At 38.9% G+C, this 23,781-nt stretch overlaps 1 protein-coding gene across 11 annotated transcripts in view; it reads right to left on the bottom strand.

Moving 5' to 3' along the window:
- Positions 1 to 11,633: 11,633 nt before the first annotated feature.
- Positions 11,634 to 23,781, bottom strand: part of ABLIM2 (actin binding LIM protein family member 2) — a 126,271-nt gene continuing 114,123 nt past the window's right edge. For all 11 annotated transcript variants that reach the window (XM_026034078.1, XM_026034077.1, XM_026034081.1 and 8 more), the window contains one exon: positions 11,634 to 12,271. In XM_026034078.1, coding sequence (XP_025889863.1) covers positions 12,158 to 12,271 — 114 coding nt within the window. In that variant the 3' untranslated portion in view covers positions 11,634 to 12,157. The remainder of the gene's footprint in view (positions 12,272 to 23,781) is intronic.

Below are 23,781 nucleotides of genomic sequence, written 5' to 3'. Positions count from 1 at the left end.
CAGGCGGGGCGAGGCCGAACAAAGGCGGCGGCGCCCGGCGCGGCCGCTGGGGGGCGCCGCGGTGCGCGGCGCTGCGCGCGGGCCGGGCCGGGCCGAACAGAGCTGGGCTGAGCCGAACAGAGCCGGGCTGAGTCGAACCTAGCTGAGACGAGTCGGGCCGAGCCGAGCCGAACCGCGCAAAATGGACACTTGTTTTGAGGAGGTTTCGTGATCCCTGTAAACCCCGGCTTTAAAGGCCTCTGCGACCCTGTAGCTTTTGGCACTGTGTCCCAGTAGAGCGTCCCTTTTCATGTGTGTGTTAAAGAGTCTTAATCCTGGCAAATAAAGTTTGGCTTGATTGGRCTGGGTTAAATACGGTTTTTCTCCATCTAGCACTCACTTTAAGGGGCAGCCACTCAAAGCAGCAGGCTCAAAAAATAAGAAAATTGAGGGKTTTTTTTTGTTTGTTTGTTTTCCAGCATTTACCCTGCTTGCAGACTATGGTATTTATCATAAACTCCCTGCAGCCCGGAGCAGGAGTCCTGAACTGGACATGGACATGGTCCATATGCACATGGACAACTTACTCCACCATAACCTCACATCTGACTGCTCTCTTTCCTGCCTGCCTTCGGGCACGGGCAGGGAAGGAGCTGCAGCCTGGATGAGCTCTCCTGGCAGCAGCAACCTGCTCCTACCTGCCCTTTCCTCCTGGGAGCGGTTGGAAGCAGCGAGCCCCTTGGCAATGTTTAAGGGCTTGCTGGGCCTTGAAGAATTAAACCGCAGCTCCTCTTTTCCACAGTGCTGTTGCTYTCAGCTCTTGCCATCTAGCTGCTTGATTAAGATCTGAGTCTGTGAAATCTGATAGATGGAACCACCCAAAAGGGCTTGCTGGGTCAGAGCAGCTCTGGGCTTCTCTGGCACATAGCGCCTACTCCAYACCAAGTACCATTATTTGCACAGTTACAACAAAAACTTCTAGGGCATGTAGGCTTTACTGCCCGTGGTCTGATAGGATTTAATGCACATATTGCATAAACCCTAATAACATTTCAATGTACAGCCACTGTCTGCATTAAGTATTTGCTTTGCCTATGAATGATGGATTTTTGGTCCAGGATGAGCCTTGCGTGAGCAGGAAGCCCAGTTCTCTTAACATTGCAGAGTATTTCTTCCAAAGACATTTTTTGAGCATGTATGTTATGTTCAGAAGCAAAGAAATATTTTTGTGTGGAAGCAACAGTGAGTTTATATCTGAGGTCCTTCAAAACAAAACAAAACAAAACAAAACAAAACAAAACAAAACAAAACTTCTAAAGATAACTTCTGTTGCTCTTCCAGATTTGAGTCTGAGATGTATAAGCTCTGCTGCAGTGCAAATGAGAAATAGTAATTCCAAGAAAGGCAGGAAAACAAGCACTTTATACCCTATGCCAGAAGAGAAAGGGGAGTAACGAGGTGTTTGTCCCCAGACTGTTGCAGAGATTGCTCAGACTGGAAGTCCTCTGGTGATAACTGCATGCAGACTGAGGAMGGGAACATCTATCGTGGAGACAAACATGGCAAAGTATGAACAGTTCCCCTGGGACACAAACTGCCTAAACTTGAAAGGCTTGGGGAAAAAAARGTCTTTTTTTTTCATATTCAAATTCTCCATTTCCACCAATACAATGTTTTAAAATGTATTACCAAAAATGCTTTATTACCCAGRGCATGTTTTCTTTGCCTTATTTTTTTTCCTCTTTTCTTTTCTTATTATGAATTTGGCTATATGCATGCTATGAGCTGCTTCAGTGGCGAAGCAGACCTTGGTGATCAGCAGATCTCTTTCCCGTGGGTCTTTAATGGCATGATTTAAATACGAAAGTGATTTTATAGAATTAAAAGGAGCAGCATATAACTCACCTGGAATATGACCAAAGAAAATCAATTGATTAGTAGGGAATTTCTTCTGTGAAAACTGAAGGCACTTCATTAACAGGAAATCTGTGGTTTGTAGTAACTGTACGTCATGCATTGCATCCAATAAACTTCTTAAACAAATCGTCTTCTAACACAGACAGTAGACGCTAAATAAATCTCCATATTTGAAGCATAAATCCTCCATATTTGGAAAAAAAAAGGGGGGAGAGGGGAAGAGAAGAGAAGAGAAGAGAAGAGAAGAGAAGAGAAGAGAAGAGAAGAGAAGAGAAGAGAAGAGAAGAGAAGAGAAGAGAAGAGAAGAAGAGAGAAATGTCTTCTAGCTTCAAGCTACAAAACCCTGGAACAAACCTCCAAATGCTGTCTTTGTTCTCCATAATTCACAACAAATTTCTACTGCGGTCAGGGTAACTTCCGTGCTGTAGAAATAGTCTTCACAAGCCTCAGGCATGCCTTGATCAAGCTTAGTCATAGGGATATCTTTATCTTCCTGTAAGCCTTTAACACAACGTGTTTATCACGAAAAAAAAAAAAAAAGGAAAATAAAGAAAAGAATTAGAGAAAATACTGGGAAAAAAACTTACTACTCCCAGACGTAAGGTTTCTGGGCAAAATTGTTTACAGGATTGGGACCATCAGATAATCCCTAGTGCGTTGAAGGAAAAAAAAGTACAAAAATGACAGCCCATATTTATTATCTTTAGGATGTGATTAGGAGAGCTATTATGCATATTTTAAGATTTTTTTTTTCCCTTGGAAAATCAACATTGGATGAAATCTGAGAAACACAGGCCTGAGAAAAGAATCGCCAACTGTTTGTTGAGATTTATGTCTTGCAAGAAACTCCAAGCAATTTGGATTTGGCTCACTTGAACATTGTAAAAAGGCAGGAAAACAGTACTTTAAGCATTTTAAAGTATGGATCAGTTCTTAAAGGTACAGGCAGTCCCTTTTTAAATCTATCTTGGATATAGCCCAGCATGAGGCAGCTTCCCAGTTTAAGATGCCCTAAGCTCTCAGCAACGTCCTACTGAGAAAGCAAGTGTAAGAAAAGCTGTTGGATGACATGATTGATGGCTGGTGTCCCCTGAAAACTTTTTCCTGCCATCCTCATTGCTCCTCCAGAGGAACCCGGTCATCTCAGTGCATCCAGCCTCTCAGGAACTCTCATGGAAGCAGGAGAGAACAAGGTACAATCTCTTCAAGGTGTTTTTATTTTTTCCCTAGGTCCCACATACTTGACAGGTTTGCTTTTCTGAGTAATAAACATAAAGCTGATGCAGGTGAATTTTCTAATTTATGTGGCTCACTGAAAAACAAAAGTATAGCTCATGCTCAAATGAATTTTGTATCATCTCTGATGGCCACAAAACAAGTTCTGATACTCTCATTTTTCAAACAGCAACCAATAGCACGTTTGTTCAGGCATTTCCCGTCTGTGAAGGATAAGTATAAAAGCCAAGGAGCCTTTTATAATTCAATGAAATATGCAGCTATTCTATAAAATCAGCTTTGCAAAAAAAAAAAAAAAAAAAATCTTTTGTCTGAATGAACACATCTGCTTAAAGTTTTAGCCACTCAGTTGAACAACTAGAATCTTTTATTACTTTTTGTTCAAGCTATGGGGCCCAGCCAGTGTGGCTCTGAACTCCTGATATCTTATCTGCAGAAGAGCTTAGWGCAACCGCATGGAGCCAAGATGTGCAGCACTGCTGGACGGGTGTAACTGGGTGTGTTTTTGTCTGCATGGATCCTCTTTGTTATGATGCTGCACCAGAAAAAGACCTGTTTGACCTTTTGATCCAGCCTTGAGAGCCTCAGTTTGTGCACAAACCCTGTGTTCCTAAATAAAAGCTTGGGCAACTCYTGTGGAGCCACTGAGCCTCAGACGTACATTAGGATCTATTCAGAAAGGTCAGGAAAGTCTTACAATTACATAAAACTCCAATATGCATCAAGATGTGACTGTACTCAGCATAGAGGAGACCCCCTTAAGTGATGCGAATGGTTAGCACCTCATTAATTTAACTTGTAATGATAGAGGGTGCATCCCACTGCATCCAATCTATTAACTGAGTATGCATGTACACACACACAAGTTCAACACAGAATAGTAAATACCTATGGCAATGATAATAGAAATATAAGTTTTCATTTTACATACACTTTTACAAGTTATTTCAGGGGAACCTCACTTCTTGCTGACTATATCTGTGCCCCACAAGGATTTCTTACACAAGTRAAACTGGCTGCCATGGAAATGGCATTCATATTTCTGCAGAAAGGGAATTAAAAAATTGTGCACCGTATAAACTTCAAGAGTGGGAATTATGTAGCCTTTAAATAATGCCTGCATCTCTCCTTATTCTCTGCACCAATATAACTGGTCTCTACATATACAGTCTCTATATAATTAGACTATTTGCATCTAGTCTCCCTCTGTAGTGTAAAAATCTTAGATTTTCCATTCCGCTGTCAGTTGTGCAGCAGGGTGAATGAAGGGATAGGTACAAAAGGGTGATGGATACTTTACAGAAGCTTAATGCATAGCTAAAAACAGTTGCTTGCCCATTGATAAACACAACCACAGCACGCATCCTCCTGAGCTCAGCTTTACAGCAAGCTCCAAATAACCTGACCTTTGAGGCCCTGTTCAGAGAAAACCTCCACTGACTTCAGTGGATTTAGCATTTACTGTCTGRCATTTCCAGAACGCTTTGCTAATATCCTCCTATTATTTGCACATTAAAATTYTGGCAGCATGGAAAGTAGCCCTACCTTTGCACAGTGCAAACTTAAAAAATGCTTTTAAAACCTTAGGTTCATTATTTTTATCTCTATTTATTTTAAGATTGAATAYACCAGGACAACATTTCCCGTGATCTTTTTGATTCTGCTTTCTTAGAGCTCTAGCAGGATTGAGCCAAAACGGAATTCCAGCTCTTCCCCACCTTTTTCCCYGCCACTGATCAACAACATATGAAACTTGATGCCTTTCTTTTCTTTTTGTCATCAAGATGAGAGAATAGCCAGTTGCTAAGCTTTTCATCTGCCAAAACAACACCTGTGCAATTCTGTTAAAATTCTGAATAATCTCTGTTGCTTTTTAATATCTGTACTTAGCAGCCTTTCCTGCTGATATTTATGTAAGAAAGCTACTTAAAGTTACTCCTTATCTATACCTGATGTACTCTGTTTAGCTGAATAAATTCTGAGTGAGTCTGTCTCTTTTTTACTTATACTTTCTTGTTGCTTCAAGAAAATTTGGCCTATTTAATTATACTTTCATTTAATTACACTTTCTAAAATAACAAAGCCACATTTTTTTCTCCAAAAGCCTTTCCAGTTCTTCCTACAAGGATTTTTTTTTTTAAAAAAAGTATTTTAAAAAATTACTTCAATGTTTGCCTTTTGGATAGTGTTTGGAAATCAAGGCCTARTCAATGTGATGTAAGAATTTGTAAGAACTGCTTTACAAGTAGTAGACCTGTTCATTTCTTACTGAAATGAGTAGATGTCTTGCCATGCATTTTTTTTAGTAGGCAGGATCACATTCAAGAGAACTTGCATAAATACGATTCCCAAATGATATAGTAGGTGTTGTCAAACTGATGATATATTAACATAGAATTAGTCATTTCAGTTGTCTCGTGAACTGCAAAAGGCCCCAAATATTCTAGCACACATACTGTGCTCATATTTCAGAGGTGAGAAGAGAAAGTAAATGTGAAAACACATCATCAGATAAGCCCATGTGCATAGAACACTCCCAGAGAACATTTAGAGAGCCTGGAAGAGGTTCTCTGCTCTGAGAATAACCTTCACAATAACCTATGGCAGCAGAGTGTTCCTGCCAGTGGTAACCTTTAGGACCAAAAATACTATAATTTGAATAATTTGATGCTATTTATACTGCATCTTATGAAGTACTTCTTATGAAATCCTGCATGTATTCCCATCTAACACAATCTAGCTAGGTGATGAAAAGCCTGCAGTATAAATTAGATAAACCTGAGGTGCCTAGATTGTCTGTATTAATTCCCACATGATTTGTCTGCTTTTTTCTTGCTGTTATTTTTAAGGGCTGATTAGTAGAACTGTCAAGTGACATCAAGATTATATAAGTGGCTCCTAAACAAAATTATTCTAGGCTAGTAAACTGTAAGGAAATTCAAACTGACCATTGACAACTTGAGTTGTTTAATTTTCTATCATGCTACCTATTTAAATATCAGTAAATGAAAAGGTGTGGAAAGTAGTGGGAAAAGTTAAAATTACTCTGCTATTCTAGTTTAGAAACATGTCCCTTTGCATTTCCTCTTGGAAAAAAGCTTGCAATATTGAGACTAGGTCAAGAAGGACCTCGACATAAAGTATATATTTGTAGCAAAAAACAATCAAACCCATTCCTACCTTCCCTTAATAAAGATGACAGTAGTACATTTGACATAGAACAGTGAATATATGGTGAATATTGCAATTCTTTTAGCATGGGCCAGATAACCTCCTGAGTATAATGTACAACAAACCTCAAAGAGGGCTGAGAGGAGCCTGCAGATGATGATCCAGGCACAGGAAGATTTTCTTCTCAGGAAATGAAGAAAAAAAATCAAAAAAAAAAAAAAATCCTCCAAAAAATAAAAAAGAAGGAAAGGCTGTGATTCTTACCAGGAGGATGAGTAAGAGGATGTAATAAATTAGCTCACCACAGCAAGCGGAGAGAATAGATCAGGAATTTTTGAATCATACCATTAATGTATCAACAACTATGCTAAAAAGTAGCTGAATAGAAAAGGATGTTGCGTACAAGAAAACTTCATGCAAGTGCAAATCACTGAGGACACAAATTCAGCAATATTCAGAAAAGGATAACAAGGATATCCAGTTTGCTTATAACAAAGGGTAATTTTTTCACAGCTGCTAATTGAAGCCTGAAATACATGTATTTCATGCCTGTGTGGAGTGGTTTCCTTCGCCAGGTGTTGGTTCTCTACAGATCATCCTGGAACCRCTGATGTTGGCCAGGCTGGAAGGGGACTATTGGCCTGCACCAAATGGCTTGAATGCTGCATATATTTGTTCAATCCCTTGAAAAATGGAAATTACAAACTTTGACTTACCTGCATAACGTTCAAGACGACAGAGCCTGAAGGGTAGGAAGAAAAGGTACTAAATGATCAAAGTAAGCRCACTTCGAAATAACACATAAAACTGTTTACTCCTGTTAGCTTTAATCAGAGATGTGGCTGATACAAAGAGGAGCTAATACCCGGCTGAAATAACGCAACAAACCAGCCTCAGTCTGCTGGGTGTGCTGACAACTTTATCACCAGTGAAGTAAACTAGTGAGCCCTCATGTTTCAAAGGCACACGTTTTTATTGGATGTCACCATTTCTAACATGGCTTTTCACAGAACAGGAAAAATGAGAAGGAAACTAAAACTCCCCAACATGAGCCAGCACCTCCAGCGAGCATGTGAGGATTTGGCCAAGCATCAGAGGCGGCCTAGGCCTGGAAATGAAATACAAGCTCCAGGATAACTTTACATGTACAAGAGGGTTGCAGTCTATCATTGCAATCTCAAAACCAGTCTTTTCTCTTTTGTAGATATTCAAGATAGCTGCAAAACTGTAGCCATGCCTCTAAGCTATCCTGTAACCACATCGGGGAWGGGCCAATTTGGATCTTAGGAAACTTCAAGGAATGTGACCCTTGCCTCACACACATGCCAAAGGATCAGGAGACTGCAGTGACACTCAGGAGCTTTTCTGCCCTACTGATGGCAGTGTTTGGGATGCAATCGAGCTCATCTGCAAATGGCAGAACATGGTTTTTCTGCAGATTTGTGAAAAAGCCAATAAAACTGATGGCCTGGCTTGACCATACTTAGGGAAATTTAAACAAGTTCCTCWACAAAATGAGGCGTATGAGATGAGGCATTGCTTTGGTTCATGTAAAACAATCCTCATCTCAAAGGATTATTCGATTCCAGGTAGCTTCTCAAAACTATGTATTTTCATGTTTCTGCAATCACAGCCTTCTCCACTGAACCACAAGGAAAAGAAATACCAGAAGGTTGGAGAGAAAATGTCCAGCCTCCTCAGACAGCTATAACGACAATTTGGCATGCCTGATTTCCTATCTGGACTTGTTGGCCAGATAGGCTCAGCATTAGTAAGTCAACCACAAAAATTTATGTGTTGCTTTGTCTCAAAGCCTGTGATGATGAAATCAGTTGGCGTTTTCATTGCTGTGTTTGAGATATGCCTTCTTTACAATACATGAGGTGAGAATTAAGTCATACATGGGGTTGTCCTGAACAGCTGAGACACACAAATCAGAGCCAAGTATGAAAATGAAATCTGACAGAATTCCCTTGCTTCCTGAATACAGATCAAAACGGAATCCTTGATGAATTACATTGATACTTACAAGCTCCATAGCTGCATAGTCACAAAATGCTGAAAGACAGCATTTCCTCAAAAACATCACTGTGGAACAACATCTTAACAACTGTAAAAAGTCATTATCTAAAAAATGACTGATGTTTTACTGAGACCCTTGGTTTGTAACTGCCAGTGCTGGACCACACTCCTAGATGGAAGTTTCTGCACATAGTGATGTAATTACCCTGAAATGCGTTTTCCATTTCATAATGCTATCTCAGATTAGCATATGGACTCTAGAAATAAACCAGACCATTGATTATGTGCATGTTAGTCTATTCACATTTAATGATATGCTCTAGGTTATTGAAAGTAGACTGACTAAAAGTGATGAAAATACAATATATTTAGAAACAGAACTGTTGTAGTCTCCTGTTATGCTATGTCTGGTTTATAGAAGCTAGGTGATGTGCAGAAGACTTAGCAGTGAAGCAAATTACAACACTGGCCCTTTGACACTGTCTGGCTGGTTCTAAAACTAGCATACAGTATCCTATTGTAAATGAGAATTTAGTTATGCTGGAAAGGTCTGCACACCATGTGACAGTAGAAGCTTTAAATACAGAGTGATCCATTGACGTGTATCATCTGAAAAAACAGAACAGCTTCATGAGTTACACCACCACTGCACAAAGCAGACGTCTACAAACCATTTCAAGTTTTCGGGAGAATGAAATGAGCAGGATACACGAGAGTCCTTGTTTGTCTCAAGGAAGTAAAGGTTTTATGTATGGAAGCCAAGATTCCTTTTTGGTTTGGCTGGCAGTMGGAACTAACTTGATAAACTATTTTATCAAGCATCTTTGCGTGTTTGGCATCTAACATATGCTTCCTTGGTGAACAGTGCAAAGCACACACAAAATTACCATGTTTAGGCCTCTGTGCAATTCAGAAATAAAACTGGATGCTTGAAAGTCATTTGGAAACACAGTCTAGGAAGTGACAATTCTTCTCMCTTGTCAATCCTGCCACTAGTATACAGCAGGAATCTAAGTTTGCAGTGCACCTGCACTCAGCTAAGCTTTCTCTATATTCAATGGACAGAAACACATAGGTTCAAAGTGCACAACTCATTTCGAATATTAGGATGCGGTGAAAATGTTTCTTTCTCTTTGCTGACCATAATGGCAAGCCCAGAATGAACAATTTATTTGTAAATGAACACAGACAGATGATGGGGCACCACTCCTAGATGCGGTTCTACATTGTCACAAAAACTGATGTTCAGTGACTAAAACATCTRTACAGGGGACATGTAAAACAACAGCTACATCTGATTTTGTTCAGGTAGGGCTATGACCTTCAGCAGACACCTAAACTGTTGATATGCTAACTGGCTCAAAAGAGCATATATAGATAAAACAGAGCTCACATATTCTAACTGTCCTCACTTTTCATCTGAAATAGAACCGTGAAAAACAATACAAGAAYACAGAGTTGTTCATCACTCACATTACTTATTAATTCACAATTCCCTTGCAAGGTACACTAAACCCTACATYAGTACAATAGTGGCTGTGGTTAAGCAGTCTTCAAATCATTTAGGAAGATCCATACCAAACTTGATCTTGGAAGTATATGGACTTCTTCAATCTACCTGCAATTTATTTCTCATGGAGAAAATGCCTGTAACTAAACTGATGTCCAAAGAAGGTATAGATGAGARCAGCTGCCTTTATCAACGACAAGCAAACATACTCATCATCATTCTCCAACTACTTGCTCCCYTAGATATGGATTTTCATGGTATCAGTGAACCTTGTCACATTTTGGACCGGCCAGTTCCAGTAAGCTGCTAATTTTCACGCATGTTTTCAAACATAACCATCTATACTGAGGGTGAAGGATGTTACAGAGGCTGTCTGCTATTGATAATGAGAAATTTTCAGTCAAGACTGGTTAATGACGGTGTACACTGACCATCACCAATGACCCAGCTTTTGGTTGGTGAAGTGTGTGTACATTTTCTACATGTATTGTTTAAATCATAACCAACTTTGTAGTACTCAATATTCAGATGTATATTAAGTATTAAGAAGTATCCTTTCTCCTCACTGGACAAATCTAATGCAAATTACATATTAACATCACAGGAAGAACCTATTCATAGCACCAGTACAATCCATACACACATTAGCACAGTCACTGAGTTATGTGGTCATTTTAATGATTTTTTTAACCATTTGTATCATCAGACAAAACATTTAGGTCATGAGAAAATATTTATTTCCAACAGCATGGATTTTGAAAGTTAGTTGGAAGAAGGCATGTTCAATGTTATGATACTTCCAATGCTGGGTCAATTGAACCAGTGTGTAGTAGTGCATATATTAACCAGTTATTTTAAGGAAATGCAAAAAGACATAGTGAAGTAGGAAGTGAGTACAAACATTCAAGGCAGTAAAAATGCAGAATACTGACACATGGCTGAAAAATGTACCTTTCTGTAATGCTCTTTTAGCATTGCACAAAACTAGCAACTCACTTTAAAACATTCTTTGTCAGCAATAGTACTTCTGACCACATGAAATTATTAAACTTAATACAGTCTTTCAGCTGGAGGAGATATTAAGGTCTAACGCTCATATCAAATGCTTAGATTTTGTTAGCTTTGCTTGTGGTTTAACATAAAGTTTCCAGGTACTGCACCGGTATCACACAGTTGTTCTTTTTTTAAAAAAGACTGATTTTTACAGAAACATGCAAATATTAGTGCATGAACAATTTATAATACTTATATTGGATTATAATTTGATATATTATTGACAGAGCACATCGAGCTTTTTTGTTACATTTTATGCTGAACTGTTCCATTTCCACACCTACCAATTGCCATCATAATTCTCCTGGCTTAGTATGTAAAGCCAGAAAGTGGAGAAAGTAAGAATGCCTTCACTTAGAACATAGATTAATGAAAAGAATTTATAGATAGACATATCTATCTACATTTAATTAAGATTACATGATATTTTTATCAGCATGAAATGTAAAAAAAAAAAATTCTCCAAACATCCCAAAATATTAGGAAAACACAGTTTACTGGCATCATACACTCTTAAACCAGTTTTCAATAAGGCTTTAGTTTTCCTGATGAATGGGACTACATTTTTAAGTAGGTTTCTATACATTTTAGTTAGTATAAGTGTTTCATGTCACAATATATTTTTAATAAAATAAAAACTCTTGTGTTGTAATTAAAGATAGCTAGTTACCATTTAGACAAATAYGATCTTTAAGATAGTAGCTTGTGTCTAAAGGATATGAACTAGATTTAAGGTGCTTCCATAGTTTTGCTTTCATTCTTAAAAAGTACCACATTTAAAACAGTTACAGTAATTGCTTGCTGACATGCTTTTCTTTGGCTTTTACCAGATTTTTAATAGCATGTGATTCCCCACTTGGAGAATTTTGTGTTCATTACTTGCTTGACTTTGTAAAACTTGCATCTCTGTTGTAAAATTTACTGAAACAAAATGTTAGATGATTTTTCTTTGTCACAGCTACACTTTTTGCTCTTCCTTTCAAGACCTCCTGCTTTATCAAGCAATAACTGCAAGCGACAATAAATTTAAAGCTAACTATTTGCATGTTGTAAACTGGGTAGGACCAGGAGTTACTGACAAAACCAGCTGGTCATGCAAGATTAGCAAATTCTCTGTACTCCAATGCTCTGCCATCTAATCTGTCCTTCGTTTCCCCCGACACATAATAACACAATGAAGCTGGACAATGGTTCAACAGCAAGTGCATGTGATAGTTCTGGCAAGACTATTTTTTGTTTTGATTAAGCACATATTTTATCTGGGAGGGGCTAGAAAAGCAGGGCCTTTTTCTTCAGGTCATTCCGCTTCCAAAGTGCCAGACGATCAAACTCCTCAATGCTCATTTTGAAGACTTCCTGGAACTCTTCAGGGGACAAATGCCTCTTAAAAATGAAAATACAAAAGTATCATTAAGCTCTCGCATGCATAGCAGTATTTCTTCTCTTCCTAAGTCTTAAAATACAATATAAAAGCATGCATAGGATTTGCATTTAAATTCCCATATTGACTCCCAAAAAGCCAATCCACAAAATCAAATGAACTCAGAGCAGCTGGTAAATGGAATTATTGATAGCAGTTGCTCACTTCTGAAAAAAAAAATATCTTTTCAATAAAGTTCCTGCTGAGCAGAGGCTACAGTCTTTAGGGAAAAGATTCATTTATACATGGGTCTTAATGGCAGAGCACACAAAGACATAYTTAAACTACTTTGCTATTCCAAGACTTTAAAGAGATTGATAACAATGTAATTTCAGTGTTGGATTTGTTTTGCCTTGATCTTTAATGAGGGTGGTGGACACCACACTGATTCTCTCATAGGAGCCTCATAACACAGAAGAGAGCCTACTGCTAAGCTCTTAAGTCTAAAACGTGCTTATCCACAGGGATAGGCTCAATTTTCAAGTTGGACAAAGTACGCAAGACTCTTGCTTCTATCTAATGTTTTATATGATTMAATATAAAAAAATGAGATGTAGAGGAAAAGACAAAAATAACAACATAAAGAACAGGAAAGTGGGAAGATAAGGAAGGTGTATAATCTTTGCCTTGCAATTACTCATATACTCACAAAAACAGCTGCAAAAGATAAATGTGTGAATCATAAATGAAGAGTATATATAATTCTGACAACTCTGGGCTTTTTTTCAGGAGTTTTGGAAGTATCAATTACAGTTCTGGGTGTGTTAAGCACTCAGCATCTAAAACAAATAGATTTGGTGGAATCAGAGGAGTTATGGATTGCGGGTTTTGAACACAGTCTCTTCTTCTCCACAACCTTCTGCTGTAGTTGCTGGGCCCCGGGGTTTGGTGTCCTCGTGTCTCAAAAATGCACCTAATCTGTATCCCTCACTCTCCAGAAGCGAACCAGTTTGGAACAGGGCTTGACATGATACTATTCTCACAACAGTGAATAACCCAAGTGCTGAAACCAGATGCATGTGATAGGCGGAGAGGGAAACACTGCATTTCTGGGACCCCAGAGACCAGATCTAAAATACAGCCTAATGATACATCCACTCACCAGAGGAAGAGCAGTCACTGGGTCCTTTAGACCCCGTTTGCTCTGTTCATTAAGGTACAAGGTTGTCCATCACATGGATCAGGCCTTGTCATTGCCTGGAAGAGCACTTGCTGCCATTGGCCACAACTACGTCAGCAGCATGCTAATGCATCACGATGACCTCTCAATGGCTTAATTGACTACGACTGATAGAGTCTTATTGGCCCTACCCTATAAAGCTCTTTCCTGACCAATTTGAAAGCAGAATTTTACTTTCTTTTTATCAACAATGAATTCATCTTTGCAATGTAAATTAGATATGGAAAATTAATGAAATCACTGTATTTAATTACTTGGAATTGTCATTATTGGCCCAGTGGTTTCTTTAGAGAGGACAGCATTTCCCCTCTCCTCCTTGATTGCACATATTCAAGCAGCAGTGACTAAGAGCTTGGAACTCGGCCTTCATTTTTATTTGACCAATGACAGCAACCCAACATAAGCACTATGCATAACATGGAACAAATACCCCATGAATATTTGGCAAAAGAGTTCYTGTTTCACATGGAAATGAGCAACATCTGACAATGTATTTTATAAACAATCTTTCACTGACAGAATTTAATTCTACTGAGTCTGGAAAGAAAAACTAACTTCTCTCTGCACTGATATTTTTTCYATCCTTTTCTGGTAATCTAGGGGATATATTCTAGTAAGCTTGACTTGAGCCATTTATCAAAGCAAGGAACACATATGCAAGCCATGAGATTGAAAAAGAAGCCCAGATGAGCAAAGGGTACCACATTTTGTTTTACCTAGCTTKTTAGGTTGCAGATAAGACTTAAGATGTTGATTTGCTTATCAGAGGGCAGCTGCAAATTCTGTAGTTCATGCTTGAAGGGAACATCAAAAAGCCTGCAGGTTAATCCACTTCGTCAACCAACCAAAAGGGTAAGACATGTAAAACTTTAAAAGGAGCATTTTCACCATTGTTTCTTGATGTATACTACAACACACCTTTCTATGAATTACTGTGGTCACATCACGGATGTTTATTTCAGGTCAATGGAGAGATTTTTAGGTCAGGTGTGGAGGCCTGACCTGAGGTGCTGRAAGCTTTCTACATCTCACCTCCCAGAGAAGCTTGCCACCATTCTCAACACAAACTCTGCGACTCCCCCTTTCCTCTCCAAGGCAGGACTCTGCCATTTATCATCTTCCTCTGCCCTCAGGCTTAAGCTTTCAGTCCACATCTATCCCAGCCAAAATGAATTAGATATGCTGCCTGTTTCCTCTGTTAATATCTAGGTATGATATCATCTCCTCTCGTTCCATGCATTAATTTTCTAATTCTACTAAAGTTATGTTTTGTATCAGCATCAACACAGTCCCCACGCTCAGCATTAATTCTGGAAGAAAGGAACACCTCCCCTTTGGTCTGAACCCTCGCTCTGGACAGCGGCCTACACCCAATGCTGCCTCATTCCCATCTCTCATATCTCCGACATCTCTGAAACTTTCATCCATGCCAAGCCCTTCCTTCAAGAAGCATCCCATCTTTGGGATTGACCCTAGGAGGAGCAACAATTACAGTTCAGTCTGTAAATACTGAAATTAACCTTGCTCCCTGAAAGAYGTGGTCAAACTGGCAAAACCTAAGCTAGACGTAACAAAAGTTATCATGGGCTGCACAGTTTGATTTATGAGGAAAGACTAAAAGGCTGAGGTATGTATGAGCATGGCCAATGGATGACTAAGGGAAAATATGGTAAATGTCTACAAATACTTGAAGGGTCCAAACACCATGGGAATAGGCCAGTGTGGGAAGTTTATGTTCATAGTTTTCTTTGGATGTCTGATGTTAATTTTTGCCTGTACTATCACTGGACTTTTTCAAACCTTGCAGCTTTAAGACCTACAGATCTTTTCAWATGTAAGCAGAGAAAATAGACTGCTAGAAACCTAAGATTGATTAATCTTTCTTCTAAGTTATTTGAATATTAATTAGTTTGAAACAATGCTCTCATGCAGAAATGCTACTTTATCTCATTAGTCAAACAGAAGAAGGAAAATTGAAAATCATGAGTATGGAATAGGGCAGAATATTCATCTTAAGGAATGACAGAAGATGTATGCATAAAGCTTTACTTTACAAAGCCAAGATTTTTTTCTTTTTTCTTCTTTTTTTTTTTTCTTTTAGGATTGGGTCTGTGGAATGCAGCTTTAAATAGCCAGTTATGTTAATACTGTATCATTGTGCTAGTAAATGAATGGCCTGACTTATTAGCAAAAGTAACATTCCTTCCTTGTTTTTTTTTATTAGTGTTGGCCTTGTTTACATAGGAAGTCTGGGTGTTTTACAACGTGCTAGTAAGCAATTCTTAACGCCCTTTGTGACAATTTAGTCATATTCGGACAGTTTAAATTCCATCTATTTCTCTGCTCTGTGTCAATGGCTAAAGCTAGCGACATTAGATGCTGAGGGGAGRTTAAAAGGACCAAAATAAGGTGCCAGAAAAGGGAGGAATAAATCAGTTACAAAAGGAACACGAGGCACAAAGGCACCGATGCATAAGAAAGTGCTCTGATTTAGGTATGTGTTATTGGGGGAACTGAATGCTGCTCCCATAACTCCTCACTTGAATGTTATCTAAAATACACTACATAAAAAAGATCACCACAGCTAGCTGTAATGATGTAATTAGCTTTCCTAAAATATACAGGTACACATAATGGAAGAAGCGAAGCATAAATGTTTCATATTAAGATATATAGGACTAAGGGCTGTGCTAAATCTCTCTATTGCAATGCAACTACTATAAGGCACAATCCTCACATTGCAATACAGTGAACTCAGAAAACAGTCATGCTTTTTGCTGTATAATAATGAGGCCTGTCTCAATTTTTCTTTGGCCTGCTAAAAGGCCACTAACCACTTTAACTAGAGTTACAATGGTTTTTTTTAATCCGATGAGATTTGTTTTCCCTAAGAATAATTGTGTTTTTAATGAAATTCATAGATCTTCCAAACAAATACTTAGGAGCATGACATGAGAGTGAATAAGTCACTGCAAGGGAAAATTGCAATTAACTTAGAGCTATACTGCAGTAAGCTGTAACCAGGTCACGCTGCACAAGTTTAGTATATTTATTTGGTGTCAGTAATTGGATGGGAGACCTGGAGGGAAAAGCTGCTGATGTAGGAAATTCATAAAATATCATACTTCCTCAAGTGTCAATATTGAATTAACAAATCAACACAGTAGATCAYGGGAGGAGATGAGCATAAGGTGAGAAAAGGCAATGTCCGAATTCCTGGGAGTCATTTTAAAATCTCAGGTTTGTTTCTCTTCACCTTTTTGTTAACTTATGTTCAGAGGAAATGACAGATGAGCCTTGCATTGCATTTTCCCTATTTAATTTGCCAGCTAGAAACACTCGCTCTGAAGCACTGAAGTGCACTCACTTTTGCAGAGTGTAATTTTAAATAGTTGTTCAATTCACTTTTTGTTAGAAACTCTATAATGCTTCCAGCCTCTGAGGAACAAAATATGGAAGCAAGAGTTGCAGAATTTCTTCCTAAGCCTTAAAAAAAAATCCTTAAGATAAACTGGGATTTATTGGGCAAGATTTACGCATATGAAAGCAAGCATTCATGTAAATAACTAAATGGCAGATCCTKAGGGAAGTGCAGGAGCTTTGCTAGCGGGCTGTAGTCTCACTTCTTGTGTTAGGATTCAAAATGGTAGAAATGTCTCAACCAAATAGATCTGAAATACAAAGAGATTTCAGTCTTTTCCATTCTTTTCCTCTTCTGCCATCCCCTTCTCATGTGCTCCTTAAATTTACCTCCAATGTAACTTTAGGGAGCCCATTTACAATTCTCTGGACCATCTGATCTAGCAACTTTTGAATCCATGTCTCACTCCACAGGGTCTGTGTGCTTTCTGTTGTGCTGCTGGGGCTCAGCAGGCTTCTTGGATGCATCTTTTCTAAGTCTTCTGCATGCTTAATTGTAAAAGTATAATTAGCCATGTGTCATGCCCCCATGGGGATACTGAACGCTATTTCAATCTATGGGGTAATTAGACTTCATGCTCAATAAATATTTCAAACTGTTAAGTAATTATGTGATATGAGAGGGAAACTTAAGAAGTTTCATGAGTCATGAGTTGCCACCTAATGAGCCTTAAAAGGAATCACAAGATACCTATGAAAACTCTATTCATCAGAGGATAAGACAGTAGATGTTATTGCTGTTATTGTGCTGGACTATGGCACTTAGCCACAACCTTGGAGAGTTGTGGGGGGTTGTGGACAGAACAGTCCCTTAACATGTGTTGATCATCTACAGCTTGTCCACTTGGCAGGAAGCATAAATTAATCCTGTCACCTTCTGAGTGACAAAGCAGTACCCAGGAAAAGCAGAGGGGATGGGAGTGTAAAATCCCCAAACATATGTGAAGGCTACTTGGATCTAAGGATGCATCTTCTTTAGAACCTCAAAGATATCATGAGACTTCACTGAGAAGACCCCACTTAGCAGAACTGCTGTGGAGTGTTTTCAATCCTGCCTCTTACGAATTATCACTAAAATAAAAATATGAACCCACAGGGAAGTATGGAAATATCTAGAGGGTCTTGGGTTTCAAAACGGTAGAGCATGTAAGCGCAGTTTTATCTTAAAAGATGTAGATGACTTAAATTGTGGTATCTTATGGAGTTGTTTGTTCTGAGCTCGTGGATGTTAGTGCTAGTACTTGGGTATTTGTCCCAGACTCACATTTTGGGTTTGGGGACTTGGCTTCAGGTGATATGTCTGTGGTCTTTGGGCCTGATTCAAAAAAGTGCACTGAATTAAAACTGAAGGTTTCTGCACACATTTGCATTAAATATACTATATCTTGCTCATAAAGCAGATTTTCCAGTTCTCCTTAGTTTGGGCTTTACTGTATCCATAATATGAATACTCCCATCTAATCCTGTTCACTTCCACATGGTTTTCACTCAGATAGGAATTAACTTTCATACATATCATTTCATTTGTAATGCATATTTTCATTTTACAATAGCTCCTTTCACAAGGGCTTTGAAAACTGATACAGACAGACATCCGACGCTGATCACAACACAGGCATATGCTTAGAATAAGGAACATGACACAAATGTTTTGCTAGTTAAACAGTGTGAAGTTCCATCAGAGTCACTGAACAACAGTTTCGCATGCCAAGTTATGAATTTCATTATGCAGTGAGCCCTTAACTGCCTCAAATTCAGCCCCAAACTGCACTTCTCTATGTCAAAACACACAGCATGTCAACGCTGTCCTGATTTTCCCCATCTGAGCTCTAGAGAAGGTGGGACATAGAACATAACTTGTATGAATGACATCTCCTAGCTGGAGCTTTCATAAATTCAGGCCAAATTACTGGAAACCATTCCTAAAATGGTTGCAGCCCAAATGGCTAGAACCCAGGGTGATTGTTGAATAAAAACTAGTGGAAAAAATGTCATCCTTAAAACAGATCCAGACAAGCAGTGTTAGGAGGAAAAYGATGTTTGAATTAATGTGAGTACTTTGTTCAAACAAGACCGCACCCATGTTTAAATCTCCAGTTTCTGTTTACAAGAGAAAAAGGTGGCAGATGAAGGTTTGCTACTTGACATTCCAGAATATTCGTTTCCTCAGCGATTGTTTCAGTATATCCTTCTGAAACAAAAAGCCAACAGGCTTAAACTAAAGTGGAATAAGTGACTTTCAACTGTGTTTTGTAGGCATGAATTAATAATGTTTCTTTTTTTAACTCTTTGATATTCACAAAAAGAAAAGGAACTAAAGGCTAAGGAAACTAAATAACAGCTAAAAATAAGAAAAGCAGGTAAAAAATCATCTAAGAGTTTCAAAATGAAATATTCTAACAATGTTTGCTTTCAAAACTAACCAACTATAACCATGTAAGAAATCTTACATTCTGTGATAATAGCAACTTCACATGAGAAAAAAAAAAGTTTTTGCAGCTGTGCACATACCATCAATTTAGATGTGTAAGCACCAAACCAACTCACATTACTGTGACTGAACAACAGGAAAGCAATACCTGATATAAGATAAAGGTAACGAGTATACATTTTAGGAGCCCAAAGTGTAAATCATTAAAGGCATTCAAGTGCTAAAGGAGGTCATCAAGATTTTCAAACCTGTCTGCAAGCCTAGCTTTTCTTGAAAAAGGAACAGTCTATGTAGAACATCATGTGGAATTTATACCATTGAAAGGTGGTATGTTAGCCCCTGAAAACTCATGATTGCAAGTTGTCCAAAACAGGGCATGTTTGCTTCAAAACAAAGCATGCATATTTAACTCTTTTCCTAATAAAATCATCCTGTTCATAAAATAGGGTCCAAGACAGACTCAAATATGAATTTCTTTAAATGCTACCACAATAAAAACATTTCAGAATTACGTTTTGCAACTGTATTGTATTAAGGCTGTGTCTTCACAAACAGAAGAAATACACCAACCTAAGCAAAGTAGGGACCTATGGCACTTATCAACACAGAAACAACCTTAAAATTAATTCAGCTTGCTAAGGACCTTTTCCACTTGCGTTCTGAATATCTTCAGGATAGWACACAGAATCACAGAACGGTTSAAGTTGGAAGGGAGCTCTAGAGATCATCTAGTCCAACCTTCCTGCTCCAGCAGGGACACCCAGAGCACGGGGCACAGGGTGGCATCCAGGCAGGTTTGGAAGACCTCCAGAGAAGGAGACTCCACAGCCTCCCTGGGCAGCCTGTGCCAGGGCTCTGTCACCCTCACAGTGAAGAAGCTCTTCCTCACATGGAGATGGAACTGCCTGTGTTTCAACTTGTACCCATTGCCCCTTGTCCTATCGCTGGCCACCACTGAGAAGAGCTTGGCCCCTTCCTTTCTACATTCTCCTTTTAGGTACTTACACATACTAATCAGATCCCCGCTCAGCCTTCTCTTCTCCAAGGAAAAGAGGCCCAACTCACTCAGTCTCTCCTCATACAAGAGATATTCCCTTAATCATCTTTGCAGCCCTCTGCTGGACCCTCTCTAGAAGCTCCACAGATACACCACGGCTCTGTGAGCAACCAACTTCACTCTTTTGACTAAGACATTTTTTTTTTCTTGTATGCAGCTGTAACTTCCCTTCTTGCAACATCTGACTGTTGTCTCTCACCTTTCCACTGCATACTTCAGAGAAGAAAGTGTGTTCTCTAATTCCTTTTCTCCAATCTTTGCACAGCGGAAATGAGAAGTTAGCTCATACCTTAATCTTCCCTTCTCCAGGCTACACAAAGCCGTCTCCCTCAGGTCTTCTTTGTACATCAAGTGCTTCCACACTGCCAGTGTCTTGTCTGTCTTCTATTGAACTCATCCAGTTTGCCAGTGTCTTGTACTGAGAAGCTCAAAACTGGACACCGTGCTTCTCATGTTGCTGACTCAGTCAGTGCAGAGGAGAATTATCATTGCCTTCAACTGGTTATTAGCCTTCTGCTAATGCAGCCCAATATGTTTAGCCTTCATGCTTGCAAAGGTGCACTGCCAACTCATGTTCTACTTGTTTTTCATCAGGACCCTCAGGTCCTTTTCTACTGAGCCACTCTCTAGTGAGTTAATCCCTATCCTGCGATGCTGAATGGAGTAATTCTGTCCCAAGTGCAGGAATCTGAATTTACTTCTTTTGCACTTCATGAGGTCCCTCACCCACTCCTGCAGGTTATCTAGCTCCTTCCAAATGAAGGCTCTGCTCCCCTCTGTTTGCTGTTTGCAAACTTTGTGTGGGTGCATCTGACCTCTTCAACCAGACTGTCTAGCCCAAGTATATTTTATTACTTTATCATATTGAAATGTTATCTAAATTAATTGATTCTTTGTCATTTCCCTTTAGACTTACTCATGATAACATTGCTCCATTCAGCAGCCTGGTAAAGAGGAATTTATTTAAAAATTTAAGGGCCAAGTATTATCTGCTATAAATTCCTCACAGTTCTAAATAGCTTATACGAAGTGAAGACTATTCACTGAAAAGTCAGAGTGCCTGTCATGTATCTAAAAATCAGCAGGTCATTTATTACATGTAGTCCCAAATGTTGCACACATTAGTTCAATGTTGGCATAAACATCTCTTCCAGAAGAAGAGAGAACTAAGCTACTTCTGCATAACTGCTGAGTTAGAACAAGCAAAAAAACCCTTTTTCTGTGTTTGCATATATGTGGTTTGGAAGAAAGAATTTCTGTTATTTTCATGCATTTATTACCAGTTGAGACTTTCTAATCTCTAGACACCTCTAAGGCTCAGAAAAATACATGCATTTTTACAAAAAATATTATTTCTATGCCTTAAAATAGATTTCTTACACAACAGCTGTAATCTAAAAAAACACTCTCAAGGGGAGCAAAGTTAGGAAAACACTGCCATCCATTATAACTCCACCCTTCTTCAGTCCTTCGTTTTGACCATTAGCTGAAACTTTCATCTCAGCTTCCCTTAATTTGACCCAAGGAGCTAATATCTTTTACTGGAGTTCATTTTTCATGATAGGAACATTCACTACAGGAGACCTTTATTGTACTAGGGAATAAAAGATGTCCGGCAGTGCCTCTTCCATAACATTCATACCAGATCAGTTGCAGTTCATAACAAACAATGTTTCACAAATAAGAAATCACTTCAAATCAACTTGCAAGAGGGCTGTTAAATAAATCTAACCCATGCAGACTTCTTCACCTTATTGCTACTAAGCAGAGCAGGAAATCAGAAATATAAAGGGTAAGGATTCTAATCATACTGGACAAGATAAGATCACTTTCAACTCTAACAATAAATGCCACAATTTTCATCTCCTGCAAGAGAAAACACAATGTTTCTAGGTTTCTTTTCAGCTATACCACTTTCATCCTCTTTCATATCCATTGCCCACAAGAACTACTTTTGACTTATAGCAGGGAGAGGAAGATGAAGTTCAGACCTATAAAACCAACTGCAATAAAGCTGGAATATTAGAATGTTGATTTTGTCTTCAAAGCTTTCCTGAGATAAACCACTGCAGACTATGGATAATATATGTTTTTTGGATAACACAGTGCTATCACCTTCTCATTTCTTCAGGCAAAATACTGTCCTTTCAACAGTGAAAATGGCTGTGCAAGATCAAAATAGAAGATCAGCCAGGAAACCATTCTGCTCAGGGAGAGAAAATGCCTCCTGGAACTCTGTGTGCACCAGATCATATGCTATAGCTAAAATGAAATGTAGCTAAAGAAAACCAAAATCTAACCATACTACCTGCTTTAGTATTCCCATATTGCCTCTTAGAAGCTCAAAGATAGCAAGGGGGTTCCCTCCCAGCAGAGAGGGTGCATGAGGATAATCCTAGCCTGTTTCTGCGAAACCCCTCAAAGCCCTGTAGTTCTGGGTCTTGGGCTGAAGGCACAGGCCAACAAATAAGTTATAGCCTTTTTCTTCTTCTACCACAAGAGGAAATAATGATACACTGCCCTTCTGTGCAAAGCTACTTATTTCCAGTAATTCTTTAAAGCAAAAGAGACACAGGAAAAGGGGAAGAGGTTGGTTGGGGAGGCAACAGTTTGTTCTGCCACTCAACTATGCATATGGTTTGAATGTGCGGATCTGCTGCTGTCCCCGTTTTCCCGGTAGTTATAATCCTATGAAAACACTAATTTAATTGTTTAAATAACTACCAATCCCTAATAAATGGAAGATGGTCTCCAAAGGAGTCATTTCTGCAGATGCACATGTTTTGCATAGTGCAGCAATCAGCAGGACTGCTCGAGTCCCTTATCGCTTTTCTACTGCACGWTTGAGGCTGATCTTGTTTATTGTTCTTTTGCAAATCTCTATGAGATCTTTGAAGTGGTTGGACTTCTCGAGACATGAGGCACAGACCCGCACCTGGTGCAAAGCAGACTGAGCAACTCTAATGTTAAACAAACAGCAGGCCCAGCTGAGGACAACGTACGAGTTATTGATAATGGCAGACAGGACATGCATGATCCATCCAAAGCAAACTATAGGTTGACTTAAAAAAGCAGTTTAGAACTGCATTTGCCATTCAGAGGAGCCCAACGTTTTCAAACAAAGACTCTGTTCTTTAATATACACAGACATATATAGGTATACATATAAAAGAAACCTTTATAGGATGTGTCCAGATGAGAATCCCTCCAGGTTCCTGTTCCTTTTTCTGGACTCATGCTTTTTATTATGGATATAGTATGGCTTGCTATACCCCAGGCTTAAAACAGCACAAGTTTGAAACTTTCTAACAATCAAATCAATCCCACTTGCTGTGTAATCTTGTGAGGAACACACTAAAGTGTTTAAGGAATGTGCTCAATGTGC

The sequence above is a fragment of the Nothoprocta perdicaria genome, unplaced genomic scaffold (assembly GCF_003342845.1).
Source record: "Nothoprocta perdicaria isolate Ctin4 unplaced genomic scaffold, notPer1 scaffold_14, whole genome shotgun sequence".
Classification (NCBI taxonomy): domain Eukaryota; kingdom Metazoa; phylum Chordata; class Aves; order Tinamiformes; family Tinamidae; genus Nothoprocta; species Nothoprocta perdicaria.
This window is presented reverse-complemented; position numbering and strand designations above follow the sequence as displayed.